Source organism: Scomber japonicus, chromosome 13 (genome assembly GCF_027409825.1).
Source record: "Scomber japonicus isolate fScoJap1 chromosome 13, fScoJap1.pri, whole genome shotgun sequence".
NCBI lineage: Eukaryota > Metazoa > Chordata > Actinopteri > Scombriformes > Scombridae > Scomber > Scomber japonicus.
In genome coordinates, this window is record NC_070590.1 from 21021688 (window position 1) to 21046179 (window position 24492).

At 38.5% G+C, this 24492-nt stretch overlaps 1 protein-coding gene across 1 annotated transcript; it reads right to left on the reverse strand.

Annotated features, from left to right (window-relative positions):
• Positions 1-313: 313 nt before the first annotated feature.
• On the reverse strand, positions 314-24054 carry LOC128370935 (transcriptional regulator ATRX-like). Its single transcript, XM_053331118.1, has 35 exons — positions 23926-24054; positions 22866-22972; positions 22693-22748; positions 20805-20833; positions 18856-18977; positions 18429-18545; positions 17922-18031; positions 17469-17536; positions 15585-17374; positions 14043-14106; positions 9482-9633; positions 9093-9281; positions 8894-9005; positions 8173-8260; positions 7861-8046; positions 7516-7660; positions 7056-7165; positions 6678-6821; positions 6382-6559; positions 6138-6275; positions 5635-5810; positions 5417-5534; positions 4814-4944; positions 4627-4700; positions 4357-4445; positions 4120-4264; positions 3917-4008; positions 3725-3830; positions 3442-3619; positions 2420-2611; positions 2166-2309; positions 1948-2019; positions 1766-1861; positions 992-1120; positions 314-881 (listed from the first exon to the last, which is right to left on the reverse strand). Exons 1-35 carry the CDS (start codon positions 23943-23945, stop codon positions 789-791), a joined length of 5760 nt encoding a protein of 1919 aa, XP_053187093.1. The 5' UTR covers positions 23946-24054; the 3' UTR covers positions 314-788.
• Between the last annotated feature and the right edge of the window lie 438 nt (positions 24055-24492).

Genomic DNA, 24492 nt, shown 5'->3' on the forward strand with positions numbered 1-24492 from the left:
CCTTTGCAGTTGAGGTGGAGCCTGGGGGAAACCTTGAAGGCTTTCCACCACTGCAGCTGGCTTGGTTTCATTAATTAACAAATAAACTTCAGAGCGTGGAGTCGTTCTCTCAGGGGAACACCTCAGTGTCTGAACAGCTGTGCTGTGTTTCTACTGATACTCACGAGGAGACATGAATGCCTTATGTTGGTTTATGTCATAGGGAAGGTAACTTAGCACGGAACAGACAGAAATTATGTGGCAAGGTGCACAAAAAATGCACCAAATCAATTTTTTTTAGAGATTTAAAACTACCAGCTAGTACAACGCATTAGTACATTTTCAGCTCCTGAATCTTGTTGATCATAAAAAGAAAAACGAAACAAAAATATTGATACAAAAAAACTTCAAAAATTGTATTTGATTACATAATCTTAACTGGTAGCAAAACATATCAATAGAAAGGCACATTCAGTGATTTCTTGGAGTAGAATCCAAATAACACAGTGAGATAGTATAAAGCAGCTAGTGAAACATTCCAGTTTAAGCAAACTGATACATTCGTAGAACTGAAAATCTTGTGTAAGTTAAAGTACTCAGTGTAACAAAACTAAACGGATCTGAGTATGGTACTACAAACGTCACCACTTAAAATTCAAAAGTAATGAAAAAAAAACACTTCCATAACATCATAACGTACAGCTATTTTTGCTGCTCAGTGCATTTTTGTGTTATAAAAACAGACAGTGTGTCTGGTAGAACAGTGATTGAGGAAAGTTACGTGATGAAGAACAAAGGCATCATCATCTTCAAGTCTGCCCTTGCTGGTTCACAGTGTTCGCTGTCATCTGTATCAGTTGAGTCCTTCGACTGTTCAGCATGGCCTGGATATGAAGTGTGAGCTGTCGAGGAATATTATTAAACATGAGACTGACTACGTAGTACACACACACACACACACACACACACACACAAATCTGTAACACTAGGTCAAATGTTAGGACTAACTAACCGATTGTTGTTTGGCGAGGACATCTTGATAAAAGGCCCGTCTGCGTTCCTGCTCCCTCTCATCAGACTGTTTCCAAAGCTCAGCCTTCTGCCTGACCTCTGGCTCCACCAGGTCAGGATACTGCTGCCGCTGTAACATGAAGAAATGAATGATGACACACATATACAGGATATTATGAACTGTAATTATTAATCGGTCCACCTTATTCTGTAATGTGTGACACGTGATACATTTGATCAACTTAGAATTTCTGATGTCTCACTTGCTCAGTGAATTGATATCTATAATCCTGCTGTGCAGACAGGCAGTGGTTTGACTGCTAGAGCTACTTCAAACTTGTAGTAGAGGTGGAGTTGAGTGATATGGTGATGTATACCATGAAGTGATATAACTGGAGAGATTTTCTGTGTATTCCTTTATAAAATGGCGTTAAATGCCTTCATTTGTGAGGTGTTTTGTTTGTTGGATTAGCTGGAAAAACAATCCTATCTGTTAACTGTATCCATTAATAAGCAACCAACTCATTTTCTACTAAATTGACTATTAAATACGTATCAATATTGTTGAGTAAAGCTAGAAATCTGTTCAGTAACATTAATACTGAACAAATTGACTGTACTGCATCAAGAGAAGATCAGAAATACCAGTGTAAACGTTACTGCTCTTCTCACCGAGTCAGTATGAGAAAATTTAAACACGATCATTTCACTTTCATTTTAAATACGTTCAATTAATTCATGTACCAAATTATCACAAGAGGTTCAGGTCACTCACCAGCAGCCGCATGTAGTCTTCGATAGTGTGAGACGTGATCCGCTGCAGCGACAAAAAGGCCACTGATACATCTGTTCTGGTCCTGTTGAGCAGTTTCTGCAAAAACATTTAGCATGTACGGTCATGTGTTAAACATAAACAGCACCAGTAGCACAAGATCAGAAAATCTTATTTATTTTTACCAGTAGCTCTTCATTAGTCTTTCCATTCAAGGTGCTCTGGCTCGAGCTAACCGAGGCGCTGGCTGTGTTTGACTGAGAGAGAAAACACAAAGAACGCATTCACATACAGTAAGCACATGGGAATTATAATATAAAACACCATGTAGAAAATCTGGGGCATGAGGATGCACTAGTGAGGCCTACATACTGCTGCTCACAATCAGTGTTCAGCTCTTTACCTCAGCCTCATACTCTGCCCAGGCAGCTTTGCGTTCTGCTTCACTGAGCTCTTCCTCTTCTTTATGGTCCAGCAGAGATTCATGCTCATGGCAGCTCACTATGTGGTCTTTACAGGTTTCTAACAGCGTCACCAGGACATTATCCTAAAAAGAAGGATGACACAAAATTGAAAATTAAACAGTATAAGCCTTTGTCAGACTGCTGTGTGTCATATTTTTGTGCCACCGATGAAAAACAACAACCCTGTTATCACCTTTGGTAAAACAGATGTGGTTCTCTTGCTTTTCTTTGAGTTTGGATCATCCAGCAGGTCTGGCTCAAATATGTAAAGTTCAGTCAGTTCAGAAAGGGTGAAGTGCCTCTCGATCTGTTGCTGATCCACCACTCGATTTGACAAAGACTGCTTGGTCACCTGACGATCATAGATCTTCTCCTCCATGGTTCCCTGGAGAATAAAAAGTTTGTAAATTTAAGTATTCAGGAACATTATAAGACACGATTCATTAAAAGGCTTTTACTAGTCACCCACCAATGTTAACCCTTCACTCTTTTGAACCATTAAATTCTTAATATAAGAATATATAACATATGCAGAACTTAGGGTAGTGGCTTCCAGTATGCGACCCCTTGAAATGAAGCAGTTTTTTTTTCTTTTTTCGTTTGGATTGTTTTTGTGTTTGAATGTGTGTATGGTCTTGTATTATGTTTGTTTATTTGTTGTTGGTTTTTTTTGTGACAGCAGAAAGCTGTGATCATATGTTGCTCTCTGAGTTATTACTCACCAAACAGTGATTTTCACTCTAAACATCTCAGATTGTTTCATCAGAATATTTACTGATTATAAAAACCTCAAACTATCCAGTATTTCTAAAGCTAAAAAAGCAACTATTCAAGAAAAGCCACAAAGAAATCAAAATAAATGTGTGTAGCAAAACAGGAGTCTTTGTTCCTTTTCCACCTATCAATAAATTAATAACTAAAACTGTATCTTGGGACCCACTGACCCCCTAACACCACTGTAACATAGCACTCTTAGATTTTGTCCTCAAAACACACAATGAAACACACATTTCTTTCAGTTACTTATTTTAGGACAACAGATAGAAGCTGTGTTCATGGCTATATAACAAAATCAAAGTCTAACTTCAGTACTCATCACATTGGAGGGCCAAAACGTGTGTGCTATTGTACATGACGTAATGCTTTTCACGTTGTTGCACTGATACTAGCTGATCATATTTTACGTGATACTGAATATAGACTAGCTGAACTTACCTGAGCCAGGAAGCGATACACAAACACTTGTTTGAGCTGACCGAAGCGGTAGACCCTGTATATGCTCTGTATGTCATATGAGGGATTCCATGAGGCGTCGAAGATGATCACCCTGTTGGCAGTGACCAGGTTGATGCCGAGCGAGCCCGCTCTTGTTGAGATGAGAAACAATCTGCCGCTAAGGACACAAATCCATAAAATACAATGAGAGGAGAAACTTTCTTCTCTAATCTTACTCTAAAATGATCAATATAGAGAGATTTAAAAATGAGATAATCTATACCGGACATTGGCAGGATTATTGAACTGATCTGCCCATTTCTTCCTTAATATAGCAGTGGTGGAACCATCAAGGCGGTAGTAATCAATGTTTTTAATCCAGCTGCCCGCTGTTGGAACAAAAAAGCACAAAATCAAAAATACAGTACCGTCAAGGAAGAAGACAAATTTTTAATTGTAATAAACAGAAAAATACTTTTGAATGATGATGAATTTCTGGCATGGTGAGAAGCCTTGAGGAAATCCTCAATTAGGTTTAACGAGATCAAGGACTGACTGAACACGAGCCTACGAATGCAAAAATGGATTTTGTTAAATGTGAAGTCCAGTCAGCATCTTAGTAGATCTCTCACAATTTTTAATAGTTCAAACTGGCTTCAGCTGAGAAAAGACACATACACTTTGTCCTCCAGGTCTTCGGCCATTCTCAGGATCTCAAATAAGAGCACCATCTTCCCAGAGTGCTCCAGGATTTTGGCATCACTTTCAGACAGCATATTCTTGAACCAGCCCTCACCTGGAATCTCTCTGGTTGCTCTCTCCCCTACACAGAATAAAACACAGGGCAAACTACATTAGCTCACAGTTAGCAGGCGTCAGCGTGGGAGTAAAGACTGAAGCACAGAGGCTCAGTACCTCCTACTGCTGGAGCATCTTTGATCACGTCAGCAGGAAGCGCTGTACTGCTGTCAGCGTTCTCTCCTTTGTCTTTGTTCTCGCTCGGTCTGTTACATGAGGCAAAAAAAAGAAGAAAATAAGATTTGGAAGGCTGCAGTCTAAATGGAGCACAGAAGGTCTCACGGTCTGAATATTTTCATGAAACGCTAATATCACAAAACCTTTAACGAAACACAAATGAAGCGACTGAGCTGTTATGATTGTGTATGATTATGGATGTAGTCTTACTTTTCAGCCTCAGCACGCTCCTTATTTCTGAACAGAGCTGCTACTGTAAGTCGATTTTTCTTTTCAAAGTGTCCCTGTAGTATAAAAGTTAATTAGTTAGTTAATTCACATTTCACAACACTTGACATTATGTCAGACTAATGAGGAATCAACATGAATTCAGGAGATGGTTTTTTTTGCATTTTACTTTAGTTCCTTTGCTGATGTAGCTGAGCTGAAGGCACCAGGGATGAGTCCAAATCCTGCTGAGCACCTGAAAGTCCTTGAACAAGTTTGCTCCCGTCCTCATCTTCACCCTGTTATCCATGGAACCAACACCTGCAAGAACAAACATTTGGTGAAAAACACATTTTTGATAAACTCTCCATAAAGAAAAAAAAAACAACATTACAAACGTTTACTTTTTATTTTCCACTGGCTGATGATGATCATATCTCAGCCTTTCATTAATTAATAGTCAAGCAAAAAATTGGTAAATTATGATTGAATCATTGAATCATTTTCTATGAATAAACTTCAAAATGGGGGAAAAAAACAATAATAAAAGTATAAATACAATAATATAACACTGGGACATATCAGCTTAAGACTAAACTTGGAGCTCTGGAAGAAAATATTAAAACCTTATTACTAAAACAGTCTTGACAAATGAATCAGCATATTTAAGTAAACAATCTATCATGTCACAGAAGAGCGGAACTTAAAACATTTTGTTTCTAACATATATTTTTTCTTCTATAATTACTGTATATCTACACAGCTGACAGGATCAACATTAAGACAGTCTTACCAGTGACGTGCTCAAGGTAGTAGCGGTACAGCTTATACTGAAGCGGGGAAACCCTCACCGCCACCACATACTCATGTTTGGGAGGTAGAAACTGAGTTAGCTCTGAGTAATCTTTCCTCTGGGAAAACACAAATCAGAATTTTAGAGCTAAAAAAAACCAATCTGTACATGAACATAAAACAGTAGTTTTCTCTCTTTTGTTTTTTGTTTTTTTATACCTGCACACATCTGGCCAGCATGGCATGAAGGACATGTGCACGCTTCTTCATGATTCGCACGTCTTTTGGTGTGGAGTCGGCACACTGGCCGTTCTGTATCGGGTTGATAAATCGGTTTCTGAATTCGCCCAGCGAGCCCAGAAGATTCTTCTTGATGAAATTGACCATGCAGTGATCTGCAGCAACAAAAAACACATTATATTAATATGAGGAGTTTCATTACAAACTGAAACATCTGTCACAACATCAGGCCAGCACTTCATATTTTTATTTTATTATAGTACAGCAATGTTGGGTTGTTCATGACTTGTGTTTTTGGTTTTGAAATATTTAGAAATACTGACTGATGCCTTCAAGTAGTCCTAACTGTATGTCTAAACAGATAAACCTAAACATATATACCGTCAAACTCCATCCACAAATCTAATTAACAAACCTGTACTTGGATAGCTAGGAAAGCTCAAAAGAATGTATAGATACTCTGGTTTGTGTCTCAGACTTACACTCGACCAGGTTGTTTTGCAGCGGCGTGCCAGTTAGCACGACTCTTCGTCTGGTCTTGACGGCATTTGTAGCTTTGGAGATACTGGATGCTTCGTTGCGCAGGATGTGCCCCTCATCACAAACCACAAAGTCTGGACCTGAAAATAAGAAAAATCACAACTACAGCTCACATCAGTTTCAATGAGGAAAGCAATGACACATAAAACAGTTACTATTGTAAACATTACTGTACAGTTACAGTACCTGGATCCACCAGTAAGCTTTTAAGCTCTTTCTTCCAATGCTCAACCCCAATTTTCTGGCTAAGTGACAGGTTGCGGTACATTTCGTATCCCATTATCATAACACCTCCAGCGCTCTGCCACCTCTTCAGAGCACTGAGCCGTTCTGGGAGATTCTTTTTTGTGACCATTTCTGTAACCTGCAACATATTTAGCGTGTTTTACACAATAATCACGTATGGACATGTGTGTTTGTACACAATAAAAATTAGAATTGCCAGTTTATGGATTAACACACATCTTAATTGCTTTGCATACTTTGACTATATCCGTTCCCATGTTGCCTTGCCATTTCTTGAACTCGCTGACCCAGTTGAGGACAGTGTTAAGAGGACACATGATCAGGGCCGTTCTGAACTTCAGGTTCTTTGACAGCAGCACCGTGTGAAGGAACGCTACCACCTATAAAATAACACAAATATGAATACAAAAACAATAGAAGATAGGCACTAAAGGACTGCTTAAAACCAAGAAAACAATAAAAACAGTCAAACAACAGGAAACTAAACCAACGTATATTTTCATCAGTTCTGGACAAAATGTTTGGTAAATGTCTTGAAATGTTTCTAGCATCTCTTTTCTAGAATAAATGTAAGCAAACCAGGATACTGGAAGCATAAATATGTGTCAGCACACCTGAAGAGTTTTTCCCAGACCCATGCAGTGTGCCAGTATACAGCCTGATCCAGGAGAAGAGTTGGCCTTCTTCACAGACTCACAGCAATTGTCCCAAATAAACTGAACTCCTAATGGAAAATGAAGAAAAAGAAAAAGGTAAGTTTTGTCTAAACACAAAAAATAGCACTCAACTATGGAAACACACAGATAAGATGTGAGATTTGTAAAATAAAAAGTCTTCATTAGTTTCTGTTCAAAAAATTATTTAACTGACCAGTAATTGAGTCACAATTTTCTCTTTGAAACCAGGCTGAAAACTTCATATTTTGTGGATTGATTGGTAAAAAATACAGTTCATAATTTCACACAGTTTTCTCAGATACTCAAGATGTGGAACACAGTGTTTGACTAAGCACAATCCTAAATGTATTCAGCAATGTCTGGCTCAATGTAAGTAAAAAAGAGAGTGTATACTAACCATCCACCTGGTGAGGTTTCAGTCTGGTCACCAGGTTCCTGTGCACCTGAACAAGAGGCTTCTTAGTCTCCTCATCCTGATCCAGGACCAGCTTTGTGGTGATTGGACACGGCACTTGAGACAGCTCATCCTCTATAACAATAATCTGGAAGACAATGTGGGACAGTCAGTTTTTTTCTGCATGCTCCTCCACTTAGAAACACCCCCAAACTAATGATACTTTCCACTAAAACTTTCTAGTAATGAGCTTGTTGTAATGACTTGCTTCACATTCTTTGTGTTTAACTAAACATAATCAAGGCAGTAAAGGTTTACAACCTATTTGATCAGCTGTGTGTGCAGTACCTCTCTCGTGTCCGCCATCTGTTGCGCCCTATCTGCCAACCGTTTGCACCTCTCCTCCTCCTCTCTCAGCGCTTCCTGGGTCTCCACCCGCAGATTCTCATCTTCAAGGATTTTGCGGATCTTCTTGCGTCCTTTGGGGGTGCCTTTACTGTCGCCAGTCCCCTCATCTGTATCCTCCTGATCGCTCTGCTCAAATATGTAAAAATACAGAAAGCAATGTGACCACTAGACAATGCAGTACAGTTCCTCTCCAGAGATGAGCAGAACGATAAGAATAATGATAAACAAGTCAGTCATAACATCAAGCGTTACCTTTTCAATGCTGGAGTCAGACAGTAAAATGCAAGGTGTTTGTTCCTTTTTGTTGTCACTGCTGGGCTTTTTCACTTTTGTGGATAATCTGGAAGTGAAAACAGAAGAGTATCAGGATTCAAATAGTATTAATAATCATAAATAAGTACATACACACACTTAAGCATGAAAACTGAAGTACTGATCCTCCAGTATTCATTTATACTTTCACATCCCCATATCATAAGTTTTGTACTTCACAGTCCACAACATTCATTGCATATAACAGCTGTTAATGAGGTTTTATGTAGGAAATAAAAAAACAAGAGACAGGCCTTTGCATCAGACAAATCATCTGTTTTTGACTGCAGTATCAAAATGTGTGCTCCAATGCAAGTCTATTTTTGTCAATTAAAGTCTCTTGGCCTCACAGAATGCATATATACTAATATCATGAACAGGAATACAAGTAAACTATGAAACTCAATTCTGAGTAAGTTTAATTTTAAAATCAAATGAAAGTATGAATGCTGGCATTATAATGAATAGGGTTTTATTCAGTTACTATTGTGATACTGATAGTTGGACTTTAGCAATGACTACATTTATCAGTGTATCCAGTAAAATCTGTGTAAATTAATATTGATTTTATGGGTACAACAAAAAACTGTAAAATCAGAGTAAAGCACAGATTTTCTTAACTTTGTTGTTTTTATCAGATGGCAGCTTAAAATGAGTCTACCTGTTTGGCTTTTCTTCTCCGGCCTCATCCTCTGACTGACTCAGCTCTTCGCTCATTTCCAGCTCCTCCAGCTCCTCCAGCTCTTCATTGTCACCATCACTTTCACTATCAGCTGGACAGGAATCAACATCAGACATTAGAGAAAGGTGCGTATCCACTGTTCATACTGATCAGTTTGTCATGTCAGAAGTATCCTTACTGCTCAGGTGTTTGTTGCTGGCCTTTTTCTTGCTTTCCTTCTTGCTTTCCTTCTTTTCAACTTCTACTTCTGCTGCCGCCTTGTCACTTGATGTTCCCTCATCTAGAGTGAGTTTGTGGCGGAGCAGGTGGTGCCTGGATTTGGGTCCATCTGACCCAGATTCAGATGACGCTGAAGTCAAGCCTTCACCTGTAGCAGAATTTATAACTACTATGTATTATCCAGTGACATGAAAGCTATCTGGCAAGATACATGCCCTCATTATACATTTTATCATAAATAAAAATATAAAATTCATGTTAATGATTAATTAGGATGCTGATACTTGTACTTATGTAAAGATGCAAAAGAATAGGCTAAAAATGAGCTACTTTAAAAGAATTACTTACCATTTCCATCTGTCCCATTCTCTTCATTGCCTTGTTTAACCTCAGCACCCTCCGACTCAGATTCTTCCTCCTGCATGTCATCATCCGATGAGATATCATCATCCGAGGAGTAGTTGGCTTTGATTTGGGCCAAAAGTATTTTCTTAGCGATTCTTTCAAAAATAGAAGAGAGGGAAAAGGTGCCTGAAGTTCATTTTGTGATCATTAACATCGTCTTCAGTCTGATAGTCACATATTTTACGCCCAAAATCACATGAAAGTGTAATCACAGTTTGACTCTTAGCCTTAAAAATGAATTAACTATAGTTATGATTAAATATATTAGTGAGTGGCTTTTGGTCAATCCCCCCAATGTGTCAAAACCAAACTCCAGATAAGATGATATAACGCTCTGTTAGCCAAATCAGATTACTCAGGTGTACTGCCACAAACACTGGAAGACATACATTTCAAATAATATAAAAAGATCAAAAGAGACAGAGATGGTCGAAAGAGTAAAAATTTATTACAAAAACAACAAATATGCTTCACAGATTTCAGTAAAAACAGAAAGAGATATTCATGTTTTCCACTCTGTGTGTAATTACTTTTTTTTTCCCGACAATGTTTTTTTTTTTTTTTTTTTGCTTGATTGATTGAGAGATTAATTGTAATTTTTCTTTTCCCCTGAAAGGGAAAATTACGATGAATCTCTAGTTCATCTAGGAGTGTTAAACCATGACAGATAGAAGTTAAGGAGCGCTGGGAATTAGATGCGAGGATCAAAACAATGTCCTTGTTCAAGTAGGTTGAAATGTTACTTTAATCTGATGGCTTGGAGTCAGTGAGCAGGTGTTCCTATTTTTTTCCCCATTTGTGTTAAAATGAACAACTTTTTGACAGGAAAATGTGTTGCAGGTATTACTACACTTTTTATTGATGGTGCGTTTTAAAATAACCTTCAATCTACATGATATGTAAAGAATAACTCTCCTTCCAACTTTGAACACAAACCCAGAGCTGACTCAGACTCCTGCTGCTACTATCAGCAAATTCATATTGTCTTAAAGGGAAGAGAAACGTTTAGAACACAAACAGCAAATGTCAAAGTCTGTACATACTTTTTTTAGTTAGAATGAAAAAGTTATTTAAGATGTGAAACTAGGTTTCAAAAGTGAGGAGAATATCTGCAGGTCATTTTATATATATATATATGATCTGACACAGTTCATGATAAAAGTTTATGTTTTTAATATCATATAGTGTTTTGACCACTCAATACATACAATAAGTTGCCCTTTCTACATTAACGGTTTTCAACACAGGCTGGCCAATAATTATCCAAGATAAGATGAGTTCTCTTCAAAAAATGTGCAATGCGTGCACAGATCCAACCTGGATCTAAGTGTGTCGCGGGTCACTGGACACAGCTGTCATTTTCACTGCCATTAAATTCCACGTCCAACGAGAGTTTGTCAGAGAGGTATTAGAGTTTGTGCAGGCAGCGGCAGACAGCAGCAGCAACAGACCAGACATGTTTCAACTAGGAAGGAGGACGGCACAGAAAAAGCAGAAAAACACTGAAGAAACGTATCATACTGCCACACAAGCTTATAATCTACACAGCGTGGGCGCGCAGGGGGTCGAGTGGTTAGAGCGCCTGCCGTATACGCAGCCGACCCCACTTCGAATCCCGGCCGGAGGTCCTTTGATGCATTTCACACCCCCCTCTCTCTCCTGTTTCCTGTCTGTCTACTGCTAAATAAAGGCGTCCGTGCCGAAAAAATCTTTAAAAAAAACAAAACAAATCTACACAGCGTCCGATCACCACTGGCCAAAGGAACAACAGTCAAAGTATTTTCATGCTTTAGTCCACTAACTATTAACAATGTAAACTTTACATTTCCACTGACCATTTTTCTAAAGTTTGTGGTCTAAAGTTGGGCTGTCACTGCAGCTGAAAAGAGACTTTAAAAAAACAAAACAACAACTGGTGTCGGCTACAATATCCCAGATTTAAGAGTTTGTTTCCTAACAGCACTGCAATCACTGCTGTGATCCAACCTGGAAAAAACATGAGAAACAAACATGGATTACATTAAAAGCATCAAGTGAATTTGGTGGCTTCTTGTATTGTTGTTGTTTCACAGCCCACTCTCAATTCTCAGTTATACAAAGTTCTAACCAACTTTTAAAAGCACTGACCTGAAACGTTTTAACACAAATTGTTTTTATATTGATTATTTGAGGAAAAAACGGACCCCTTGTTCATCTGTCAAGCTGCGTTCAAGTCTGCAAGTTTGAATAGAAGCTACAGTATGCTTTAGAAAATGGTCAGTGGTAACTCTGTGCATAGAAAGTGGGGTAAAACATACAAACACTGGTCTGTTAATTATTTGATTAACCAGGACATTGTCTGTGGAAAGACGAGTTTTTCAAATGACATTCTTCTGTGCTTTTTCAGTATGAATGTATTGTGCTCAATGGCTGCAGCACCCACACCCAGGCTTTCCCTGACTGAGCTGGCTAACTACACACAATATGCTAATGCAGCTTTTCAAGCCTTTTTTGGCACTAATGGTTTAAACTGTAGTTTCTGAAACTGTTATACAACTCCATATTTTGTAATGGCCGTGTATGGGGAAAAGCTTTTATGGGTCAGAGTACGTCACATGACGTCTGTTCTTAGCAATGGTGTGCTGTTCCTCAGAGCTTGGCCTTGAACAGAAATAATGAAATGTCATTCATCTCCGTTATACTGGGGTGGTGTCAACCCGTTATCTTAAAACCTCAGCAGATAAAACAGAGACTGCGTGCATGGATAGATACTACTTACAGGCACAGCTAGTGGAAATTATGTCTTTGTAATTTGAGTGAGCCAAATTTCCAGAAAATGATTCACTCACTTCAGCAGCACTTTCACCACATGGATTTGTATTTTAAATGGAACACTAAAAGATATAGAGAAGACCTGAGTCCAATGATGAACAGATGTGTAAAGAGAAAAGCAACATCAATATGATAGATATCAATTAGTATCATGTAACGACAGGAAAGCTGAACAGCTCCACCCATCAAGACTTACAATGAGACCAACATTCTCTTATCATTGACAATATTCTGGGAAAAACAGCACCTGGGTCTTTGGTTTTCAACTTTTGCTTGAGACTCTTGACACAGTTTAAGAAGCAGTTATTGCACTAAATGACTCATAGCATCTGACTTCATTCACTAGCACTAATAAGCACTCAAGGCATAAAGTGAGTGTCAGCTGTAGCACACACACATATGTATACATACACACACACACACACATATATATGAGTGTGTATACGTGTGTATGTGTATACATATACACACATTTATTGATTGCAGGCAAAAATAAATTGAAATTTAAAATTTTGGAGATGCAATAACAAGCTTTTTAAAAAGTAGTTTGTGTGTCAACTATTTTTTAAAGAACACAGACTAAATACCAGGTTATTAAGTATAAAGTCAGTCATATTTATTATTCATCATGGTGGCAAGTGCAAATACCAGAGCCTTTATGTTGATGCCTTAATCTGTAACTACAAACTAAGCACCATTTAATCAAACAATCAAATAAGGACTGTCAAATGACATGCACCACAAATTGCATCCATTGACTCTATAATTGGTCTTCCATAATTTGCAGAAAATGTCACCAATTGAAAACAATCTTTCAGTTCATAGTTCTGTGAAACCATCCTCAGAACAAAAGCCTGCGATTTACAAATGTTCATGATGCCATCACTAATTTAACAGGAAAGAAAAGGAACTTTTTGTCATCTTGTCATATTTATGGAAACATTAAATTGTGACAACATAACTGTGACCCTTTAAGGGTTATATATACGGCAGAAAATCAAAAGGATGGTTTTGAATGTGAAGCATTATAGTTTTAAACAATGCTTTGAACTTGGCAATCCTTGCCTTTCAAAATGTTGCAGTTGTAGAAAACAAATAACTTTACAAATGTATTGTTTTTTAAATGTAAACGTGTGCAGATAATGTGGCAGGCAAGGACTAAATGTTATACTTCACCTGTAAATGATAATTTTACATTTTCTTCAACTGAAAAAAACCTACAATATATTATACATTTTATAAGGCAAAAATCACTTTCATTCATGCCCTCTTTTCAGATGGTCAAGTACAGAGTTTTCCCTTTTGGACCAGCTTTGTATGCTAGGGAGAGAGTACTAGTATGGCATAAGAAACAATAACACTTTTTTATAAAGATGTATCTCTGACATGTAATACTGGTTGCACACTAAATAAAAAACAGAAAAGCTGCTCATCATTCACAAGCTTGTTAAAAGCACAGTTCAGTCTCATGACCATGTGGGCCCAGTGCTTCATGGTGTAACTCTAAAATGTGTATTTAATTGCTGGGGCTCTACTGCAGCTACGTTTTGGTCGGGTCTGAATAGATTGCAACTGAGTCTTGATGACGTGGGTGTTCCTAGATTTTGCACAAAGGTTGGGGTTCGAGGTTGCAGCCTTTCTTCCACACTTATGGTGTTTTAGAAACTCTACATTCGGGCTTTTAGAACCATACCTATTTTCTGGGTCATCATCTTCTTCTGCTGCTGCCCACAAGGGTCCAGATTGCTCCTCATCTCCTGCATAAACAAAACATTTGAAACATTAATTATTTCAGAATGCCTTCAGCAGATAAATAACATCTATTCTCAAAGAATAGATGCACTGCAAGCTGCATTTTACTGACATGCCTATGACACTGTTGGATCACAGCATGTCCTCTGTGCAACTCATTAGGCAGAGCAAATTCACCTGGGGCAATTGGTCTTTGATACTTTACAGGTTATCCTGCAGTCTGAGTAAATCTTGCCTGTGTGAATCTTGATACCCTTACCAGCATCACAGCACTCTCTTTTTGGTAAAAAATGCCAGCTTTTATAGTATCATCAATCATTTTATTGGTAGCTCTTTGTGTTTGTATCTTTTATTTCAAAGATGTAACTATCTGACAGACACTTCTTCAATAAAAAAAACATATCGTCTGTGTGTGTGTTTTGTCTCTCATAGGTTACCTGTGAGGACAAATTTCAGACTTAACAACAGTTAATTGGGGAGAAAAGCTTTGTCCCTAATTGGGGAAAATCTGATTTTTGGGTCAGTGGTTAGGATTAGGCAAGTAGTGGTGATAGTTATGGTAAGTCTCCAGGAAATGAAAGTAAATCTATATAATGTTCCCAAAATTGATGTGTGTGTGGTTTTGTGGTTTCAATTTTACACATCAGACTTGTTCAAGTTGCTCACATGTACATGATCTAAACTCAGGTTTAAAGGTGTTTTCAGACACCTGACGACTGGAAAGTTTGTATTTAATCGCCCCAAACAGACAAAAACAAACAAACAAATAGCTGTTGTAGTACAGAAATAATATTGATTATGGTTTCATATCCACTTTAGTCTTTTGAAAGAAAACCTGTACTTTTTGCAATGCTTGTGTAAACAATGTATCTCTCTCATAGTGTGTGAAAGTGCTGCGGACTCCCACTCAGGCTCTGATAAGACACCACCTGTGAGGCCTGTTAGTATAATGGGCTGATTCTCAGAGCAGTGTGGGATGCGACAGAGATTATAACTTTGGTTCTGTTAGTTAGACAGTCAGTTCTCTGTACATTACCTTGTGTGTGCTGTATACTGAACTCATCTTGTACAAGATTCATTAACATACTAGTTTGTGATTTTAATTCGTTTACTGGACTCATGATTTTCTCTCTCGCCATTGATTAAGGAAATCTCCATTACACTGTGCATCAGCTTTGTGCTACCTAGCAACAGATCTCTGCTCTGTCTATTGGGCTGGTTTTGTGTTTCTGTTCATCTCAACCTCTGATTGAACTGACTCAATTTTTTCTCAATTTGTGCACTGTATTTGTGTCAAATCATGTCAAGTCATTTTGTCAATCGTGTAACGTCTCAAATTCATTTAACTTTCTGTCTGAATAAACAGAAGGATCATCTCATCCAACTAAATATAACAATACTAAATGGATATTGATGTTTGGACTGAAGCTGGGGGTTATGAGTGAAAGTTGTGAATTACATAAACATCCAGTCCAAGACTCACCAGATGATTGGTGGAAGCCTGCTGCCCCCAGTAAGGCCACGTCTTCAGTGATTGGCTTCATCTTCTGATCATCTCCGTCACTCCCGGAGTCGTCATCATGTTCGTCTTCGCTAGATGAGGACGACGATTCTGTTGCTTCCCGACGGGATTTAGTCTCGGTCTTCCTGGCCTGTATCCGCCCCTGCTTTCTGACCACGCCGTCCTCCTCTCTTTTGACGAGGTGGGGCTTCCCCATTGACCTCAGCGTGTTCAAGTGTTGTCGTTTCTTCTGTGAGTCTTGATCATCACTAGAGGAATCTGTCCCTCTTTCCCTCCGAGCCTTGGCTCTTCTGTCACTTGAGTCAGACTCAGGGGAACGGTCCAGCATCTTTCGTTTGCGACGCATCTTCTCTGGTGAGATCGGCGTGTTCTTAGTGAGCCAAAAGAGACATTTCTTGGCCACCTTTGTCGATGCTTTGCCGGCGTCCTCGTCACTCTGGGGTTCATCAGAGCTTTGCGTCAAAGCTGCTCGTTCAAGCAGGGCTGCAGGGACTTCATCTGAGTCAGAGTCGTCTCTTGCTCTGCTTAGACTTTGTTCTTCAGTGTTTTTGGCTGGTACTGTGCTGGGGGTTCCCTCAGGGTCCGAGTCACTGTCGCTGTCTGCGGTCGAAAGAGAAGTTTTGGCCTTGACGTCGCTCGGTCGACGCAAAGGTGTGGTCTTTACGCGAGGAGACCGTCTGTTACCTTGTTCCTCTTCTAGAGGCAGAGATGCATTTGAGTTGTCGTTGCTCATCTTGCTGTCAGCTTTAGCACATGCGACGCCTGACTCTTCATCTTCTGATAAGTCTTTCCTCTCTAACTCTTTATCTTCCATGTGCATGTCTGTCTCGGTTTTTGGAGAATTGGAGGGTGACTCCTTTTCCACAAGCACGGGTGTAAGCTTTACAACCAGTTTCTTAGTCATGTTGACCCCACTTTCAGAAGACTTCAGGCCAATCTTTTGTGCCCTCCGTCTGGCTTTCTGTGAAGATGAGTCCTCGCCCTCATCGTGGCAGTCAAGTGCACCTGTCCCATCTGTGTAGACCTTAGAGTCAGAATCGTCATCTTGCGAATGTTCAGCTGCCAACTTCTGCAACTCTCTCAAGCATCTTTCATCAGCGATATCCAACTCAGTGTCCGCTTCTGTTACAGGCTGTGCATCAAACTCGTCACTAAGTAACTTATCCCAACAGTTCAAGACATCCAAGTCGGTAAATTCTTCCTTCAGGCTATCCTCGAGTGCTGAAAGTGATTTCCGCAAGCCCTTCACCACTGTCAAAAAAGACTTCAGATACAGACTGCGAATGCCAGGCGTTTGTTTGTTCCTTGTCACAGAATGAATGAAACCGATAAATGTTCGATTTAAGGTGTTTGTTGATTCCACTAAATGTTTGGCCTTTTTGGTAATATCCTTGGAAGTCTGCAGTGTGTTATAATTGAACACCACATTACCATCCATACCAGAGTGATCCCATTTATCCATAGGAATGTTTTGTGGTAAGTGTGGCAACATGCCATAAAATTCTGATTTTTCCGGCACTACTCGGTTCCTCCGGCGCTGCTGATGCCACATACACTCCGTGGTCTCAATGACATTGTCACAGGCCATCACTAGGTCAAAAAGAGGCTCCGGGCTGCAGACATAGCAATACCATTTACTTTCCAAGATGCCAGATAGCTCCTTCCTTCCCAGATTTCGGAGAATACACTTCTTGCAAAAGGCGTTACTGCAGAAGTCACAACAGATCAAGTTTCCTCCTTCAGCACACCATCTGCATCAGGAAAGAGTAAATAACTGCTCAGTATGTATTCAGTTAAAGAAAATATTTGGATTTAAGTTCAAATATTAACTACAGCAGATCCTACCTGCACTGCTCATCCATTCCATCGCAATCCTTACTGATGTCATCACTTAAGTAATACTTGTAGCAAGACTGACAAAACAAAACATCAAACTGAGGAATTACAGACAGCCTGGATATAAAGTATATTAGAAACAACGAAACAATTTCCATGATGTTAAAAAACACGTTAGTTGCTGCGTAGATGATTGTTGGCAAAACCTGATTAAATATTAATGATTCTTTTAAATCATTAATTTCAAAAACAAGTTTGATCATAACAAAAAACAATCTAGTTGTTGACAGACTGACGTAGCATGGTATATAAACTATATTATAAGTTTATTACAAGCCAATTACTTTTTTCATTTACACCATCTTATACATCCTATAAAGTTAAAAAGGCATGTTGTTATCAAGATTTTACATTTTGGTAACAGCATGAATGTAGGTAGAGCTGTACTTAGAGCTGACTTACCTTGCAGATAAGCACTTTCAAAACAGGATGTTGATACAAGGAATCTTTTCGGAATTGGCTAACTTGGCGGCCACATGCAGTGCAGCTGACAATTCCCATGCGTTCAACTCCTGTGGAAGCATACAGCTGTCATTAGCTACAACATTTTTATTAATACGGATTGATGGATTGCTTGAAATGATGTGAGAAACACCATTAATTCCACCACTTTTCCCAGGTTAGATTTCCATGAGTGAGAGCACTGGTTGGAAAACGAAAATATGGAGTAAGCAAACGGAATACATTTTTTTAGCCTAATTTGACCGCTGGAGTAGATCTATCACTATGTGCATCTTTTGGCCACGAGCAATCGATGGGTGTGCTTTCTTTTTGTATCTCATGTTGCTAAATTGCTCGAAGTGACCAATATTGGGTTCTTGTATGTTGATGTCATTAACTGAAGAATTGGCTCCTTAATCAAAAAATGGTGCATAATTTGAATCATAACATCCACCAGTGGTGACTGACCTCCACGTCTTCTTGAAAACTCTCTACGCAGTGCGCTGGATTTCCGGCTACGAAACTCTGGACCCCTGAAGTCATCTCTTCCGTTTTCAACAGGTTCAGGCCGGACCATCACAGTGCCTGTGTGTAACAAAGCATACCACCATAATTAAATTAGTCCATCATTATCAAATATGTAATTACAGCCTAAGTCTTGGGACAGAGCTGAAGACTTCTTACTTCCAATACATAGTAAAAAGACAAAACACACATTTTAATGACTGAATTGCATACACATACAAGAGTTAAGCACAAGACACTCAGCAAAAGGTAGAGTGATCTTAACCTTGGGCAGAAACTTCCAAACACGCACTGCAGTCTGTCTTCTATGAAGCAAAGCAGCCATGAATTATTTTGATTTAAAGTAGCATTGAGAAACTTTAAGACCTACCTTTTGGCAATCTAGTGATATCAAGTTGACCATTTGCACTGATCGGTAACTCCACATCCTCACTTCCATTTGAGTCTCCAGATTCATCCAATCCAGAATGCTTTATAACCACAGAGGGTTTTCTGTAATATCAGTGAAAGAGGAAAGATGTAAATCACAGAGCAGAACATTTCCAACTATCTCACAGTTTGCTTTGCCAGTGACAAAGGTGGCAGGAATTACCAATTATTTTTATTACTGCCAGTTACAAGCATTATAAATACTGTGTAAGCTAACAGCATTGCAAAAAACCTTTAATCTCATTATTGAGTTCTAGCTTTCTCTAGTTTTGTGCCCCTACAGACACACTAGGGGTGTGACGAGATCGCGTACCACAAGTACCAAAGTCTTGTGAGACTAAGACGACATTTCTCGTCAAAATGAATATTGTCTCGCAAAAAAGAGAGAAGAAAAGACGATTGTTTTTTTAATCGCTCATTTGCACGTCATGTCTTCTTTTTATAATGTCACGTGTGGATCATTAACCTTGTTACAGCTTCTACCTGCTGAGAAGTATGAGAGGAGGAGAGGAGCAGGTTAACCTCAGGTAGGAGGAGCAGGGAATCTAGTGCAGCTATGGAAGCCTAATGCTTCAAAAAGTAAAATGAGTCACACTACCAAATTATAACACAATTTATATGTTGTTCTACTTGTGTATTTATGTGATACAGGATTTGTGCAATTTACTTGTATTTGTGTCTTTTTATTAGCAATATGTTATCATTTTTGATAATTGGATACTTTATTTAATTTATATTTATATATTAGAATTGTTTGTACTCTTTATAATTTACTTTTTAGTATTTGTGATTGTATCTAACCTTTGTATTTATGTTTGTTATTTCCAGAAATACCAAAATGATCCATCTATAAAATATCTATATATGGGGAAACCTTTTACAGTGCTGCATACTGCATATGATAATTATATATTTAGAAAGTAGAACTCAAGTGATTCATTACAAGATGATTAGTTCAAACATTTCAAAATGCACCTGCATTATTTCCATTTTGTGAATGTCAAATAAAATAACCTCATTGAAGTTTTCTTAAAAATATAGTTAAAATCTCGTCTCGTCTCAATCTTGTGAGCCCAATATTGTGTCTTGTCACACCCCTAAGACACACTACAGCCTTAATAAGTAAAACATGTTTTGATCATAACTGGTTGATGCCACAGGACACGGCTGCACTTCAGTGAAAAGCCCCAGCAACAGTCTGTCTAGCATTAAACCACAGGATAAGAAAAAAGCAAAAAGACACACACATAACAAGATGAGGTTGCTTTCTTTTGACAAAAGACATGATTGAAGAAGCCAATGAAAGCAATGGATTGAAAGCTGAAAGAAAAGCAATGTGTGAATCAGCACTTTGGAAACCAAGCTTCTGTAAGAGTACTATTTAATGTCCTGTAATGATTGTAGACTGTTGCAGAACAAAGAGGTGAAATTGAGAAGATTTCAGTTCATTTTTGGGTAATTACTTTCATAAAATTAACCATGTTTGCAGCTTACACTCTGAATGCACTTAAAAGGAAATCTTAACAGAATTTTAAGTTTAAGGGAACTCTTAAGTTCAAAAGTATTACTTTCATTCATATTGTGATATATATTGATAGATAAATCACCATGATAAACTTTTTGGAATATTGCTCAGCCCTATCCTTTAACTGAAACTATCTTCAGTAACTGGCTCCTTATTTAAATCTGACTGTTAGAAATCTGTAATTGCATCACCCTCTAGTTTCATGCATTACTAGGACCCACCAGACTCCAAAAACAAAACTTTATATGGTTGGATTTAAATACATCGAGGCTGGCCTCCAATTACTGACACTAAAAGGAAAATACTGATGTGGTGTTGTGGTGCTTTATTGATGCTTGCAGGGTATAAATTAAATGCCAACTCACCTCCTGGAGTATCTGGTATCCACTCCTGCCTGCAAAGTAAGAGTTTGTTAGTTTAGTTCTTGCTGGTGATCATCAATGACACTTTAAGTGATGAAACCAACACAGTAACATCCCAAAGAGGGACAACTGGTACATCAATCATTTATTTAGACTAATGTTCATGAGTTCACTACTCATTGATGTTAGAGGCCGTGCGAGAATGACAAAAATCTAAAAATGCTTCGTGATGTGCAAGAGGGAGTTATTGAAGCGAATGCCTGATTGAGCACAGACGTTTATGTGGTTATTCTCCAACAGCCTGGTACTTGTTGTGCAAGCTTTCATCAATGTGGACCACAGTGGTTATAATGTGTGTAATTACGCTTTGACAATGCACTTCACTCTAATTAAACATTGCAGATGGAAAAACAACCTACTGCCTTTAGATGGCTGTGAAGAGAGCTAATCAGCTAGGAAGCAGATAACATTTTCTCTTCCTTCCCGCATTACTGCATAATGAATTAAATTACTGTGTTAACCATCTGTTTTTTTCTCATTCCCTTGAATAAAAGTGTAACCTGAAAAGTGGCACAAATCTGGCTATAAGGGAGGCTTTGTGAAGTTGACTTTTCACTGGTTTATGGGATATGCAAGGCCTTGAACTGAGGCTTTGTCTGTTCATAAACTGACTTCAAAAGGACTAAAACATAGTCTCTGCAACTACTGAACCAGCAAAGCCACCATGGCTCTTTACTGAACAGTGGTGAAGAAGAAATGTTAAATGGTTCAAACTGAAAACCAGCTGCAGCTAGTAAAAGTTTTACCAGGCTGCAGATTTTTCATCATTGGAAAAGACAAGTAAACTACAACAGGAAGATTATTGTTATAGACTGTTTATGATGGCTTTTTCTTATATTTGAAGCAGTAACTTTATCCTTGTGTCATGAGCTTCACGTGGCTTACAGACTTTTAGTTGTCATTACTGTATTAAAACTGTGGCAACTGGAAACATGTTACTCACAGGTTGTTTCCTTATAGCATTAATAAAGTTAGTTATTCACCTCGCGATCGTTTGGGGTTAGTTATGACAAAAACTCTTTTGTTCCATGTACTTGTGCTTTTATCGTTATTTTAAAGAGCTGTGACTAAGTACCACTTTTGACAGCGATGAAAAGAAGCAGAGCTAACTAAAATACCTTCTTGTGGTTGTGTGCCTCCACCAACCAGTCAAGTTGCAGTTTGCAAGCATGTCTGTCCAGACTCATGTAAGTGACTCATTTGTAGTGAAGACTTTTAAGGAATTTAATAAAAATGTATGAAGTGTATTTTTGACTAAATGGAAGTTATAACTACAACATGAATGATGCCAGTGAGAAACATGCCGTCTTCACTTGGAGACTATTCTTACACTACAGAGTGCAGAGGACTGATAGAGAGCTTCATTACATGGTGCAACAATAATTGCCTCAAGCTCAATATCATCATAACCAATAACCTTGCAGGACCAGCATCCTGTCATCCAGGGAGAGGATGTGAAGAGGGTGGACACCTACCGTGGGAAAGCAAAATGCAAAGTAGCTACAAATTCTAAAACATGGATGTTTCACACACATCTTCAACCCGTCAACACAGAAGATCTAAATAATCACCACAGTTTCTAGGTGGGCACCAAAGATTCAGTACATGACCAAATGTGAGACATGGTCACAGTCACCCCCTCTGTTGCTGACTTATGGTGCTCAATAATGTCCAGAAAAGCGTTTTTTAAGAACATCATTAGGTCACAGTCAAGTTGACCTCTTTGATATAAAATGGCTGGCGGTGGCACAGACGCATAATAACCTTTCAGTGTAGTGAACAAAAAAACTTAATTATATGACAAACAAAACACAAAAAAATGTTCACTTACCTCTGTCACAGTATGACCTGTTGAATTTCTGGGAGAAAATCCCCTGTTTCTAAGATCTGTGAACGGAAGATCAATAAACCAAAATTTAAATATGGAACTAAAATGCTATAAATCATGTACAAATGAGGTGCATTTTTCCAATCACTCCTCATTAGATTAATCAGATACTGTACCATCGGCATCCGCTGACGATGGTGTGCCATTGCTGTCCTCAACAGTGGAATGAGTCAAGTACTCGTGTAGTTTGTTGACCAATACATTCAACTTGCTGCTAGAGGTGCTACAGGCAAGAGGGAAAAAAAGCATAATTATGGTTAATATGTTAGTAAGAAAGCTACCTACTTTATCAATTTGTGGCTGAAGCGTGTTACTAATTCACTTTGTTTTGTTTATACAAAGCTAATTTGGGAGAATCGACTGTTATCGTCTGAGATACTATTACTGTCCATTACAGTTTCAGTTTTCCAGAAGGAGAGACAAATGAAACCTGACAAGACCCATTTCAAAGCCTCCAAAAGCTATCAATGCAGCCCTTTTCTCAGTAGTCCACAGTCCTCTCTGTATTGACCTATTACTTAAAAGGATTAACTGTGTGATCAGAAAATCTAGAAATACAGTATCAATCATAATGGTTATAATGTTAATTATTTGCAAACGCTAACTCATCATATAGTCATTTTGGAGGCTGGAGTTAAATTACTAATCTGCAAAGCGTCACACTGTTGTATTAAGAGTTTATTTAGTCTACACAAATTAAAACACATGGGGTAGACAAAATAGTCGGAACACCCCTGTGAATAGCCCAAAAGGGGAACATTACATCCTTCGCGAAGGTGAATTTTATTGCAGGCTGAATAAGACTGAATTCATTTTAACAAAATGTACCAGCCTAATTTGAAATACGTCACTGGGAGAGTGAGTAATGAATTTGCGACTCCACAGTATGTTATGATGTAGGATTGGTTGCATTTAGCTCAATAACAATCAATTATAATTAAAGTGACGTTCGCAAAAACTCCGAAAATGTATCTAGCTTCAAGGAGCTATAAAAGGTCAAGGAAATATGATTCTTCAAATTCACTTTACCTTACCAGGCATGTTAGCTCTGATAACAACTCTTGGTTTGATTAATGGCTTATTTAAATATAATTACTGTAAGGGTATAAAGTTAGCTGTTAGCTGATAGCTAGCTAACCTAGCTAGTTGCTAAGCAGCTGACGAGCCGCAGCTTACCTCAGCATCGCTGCAGACATATCGAGGAGAAAATGAACAACCGTTTAAGTCGTTCAAGTCCTTATCTTCTCATTTTATTAAAATCATGTGGTGGACAGTGGCGCTCAAATTTGCGCTTCAGATCATAGGCAAAGTAGGCAAAACATAAACCACCGGACGGTCCTCTATTCTTCTTCTTGTGTTTTTTTTTTTTTTTTTAGAGCGTTTGAGCCTCGACCGCTACAGTAACGCCACCTGCTGTCGCGGAGGAGGATCAGCTATTCAAGGACAGGGTCACAATTTTTCATGTCTGTCTCAAAACAACAGTAGGGTACGGTGTCCATATGCACAGTGAAAGAGTTTTCCTTGGTGTAATCATTGTTCCTGCTCATACGGGCTGAATGTAATTGCCAAAGTTCAAGTTCATTCATTTTGTGCAAAAATGCATTTAAAAGTTTATCTGAAACAGAAACTTCCTGATGGATCCAGCACTTACCTCCTTAATGTCTCCTCACAATTGCCACTCCTGGAAGAAAACATGCAACATATGACTGGCTAGTGTGTTGGCAACAAAAAAGTTTATCTCAC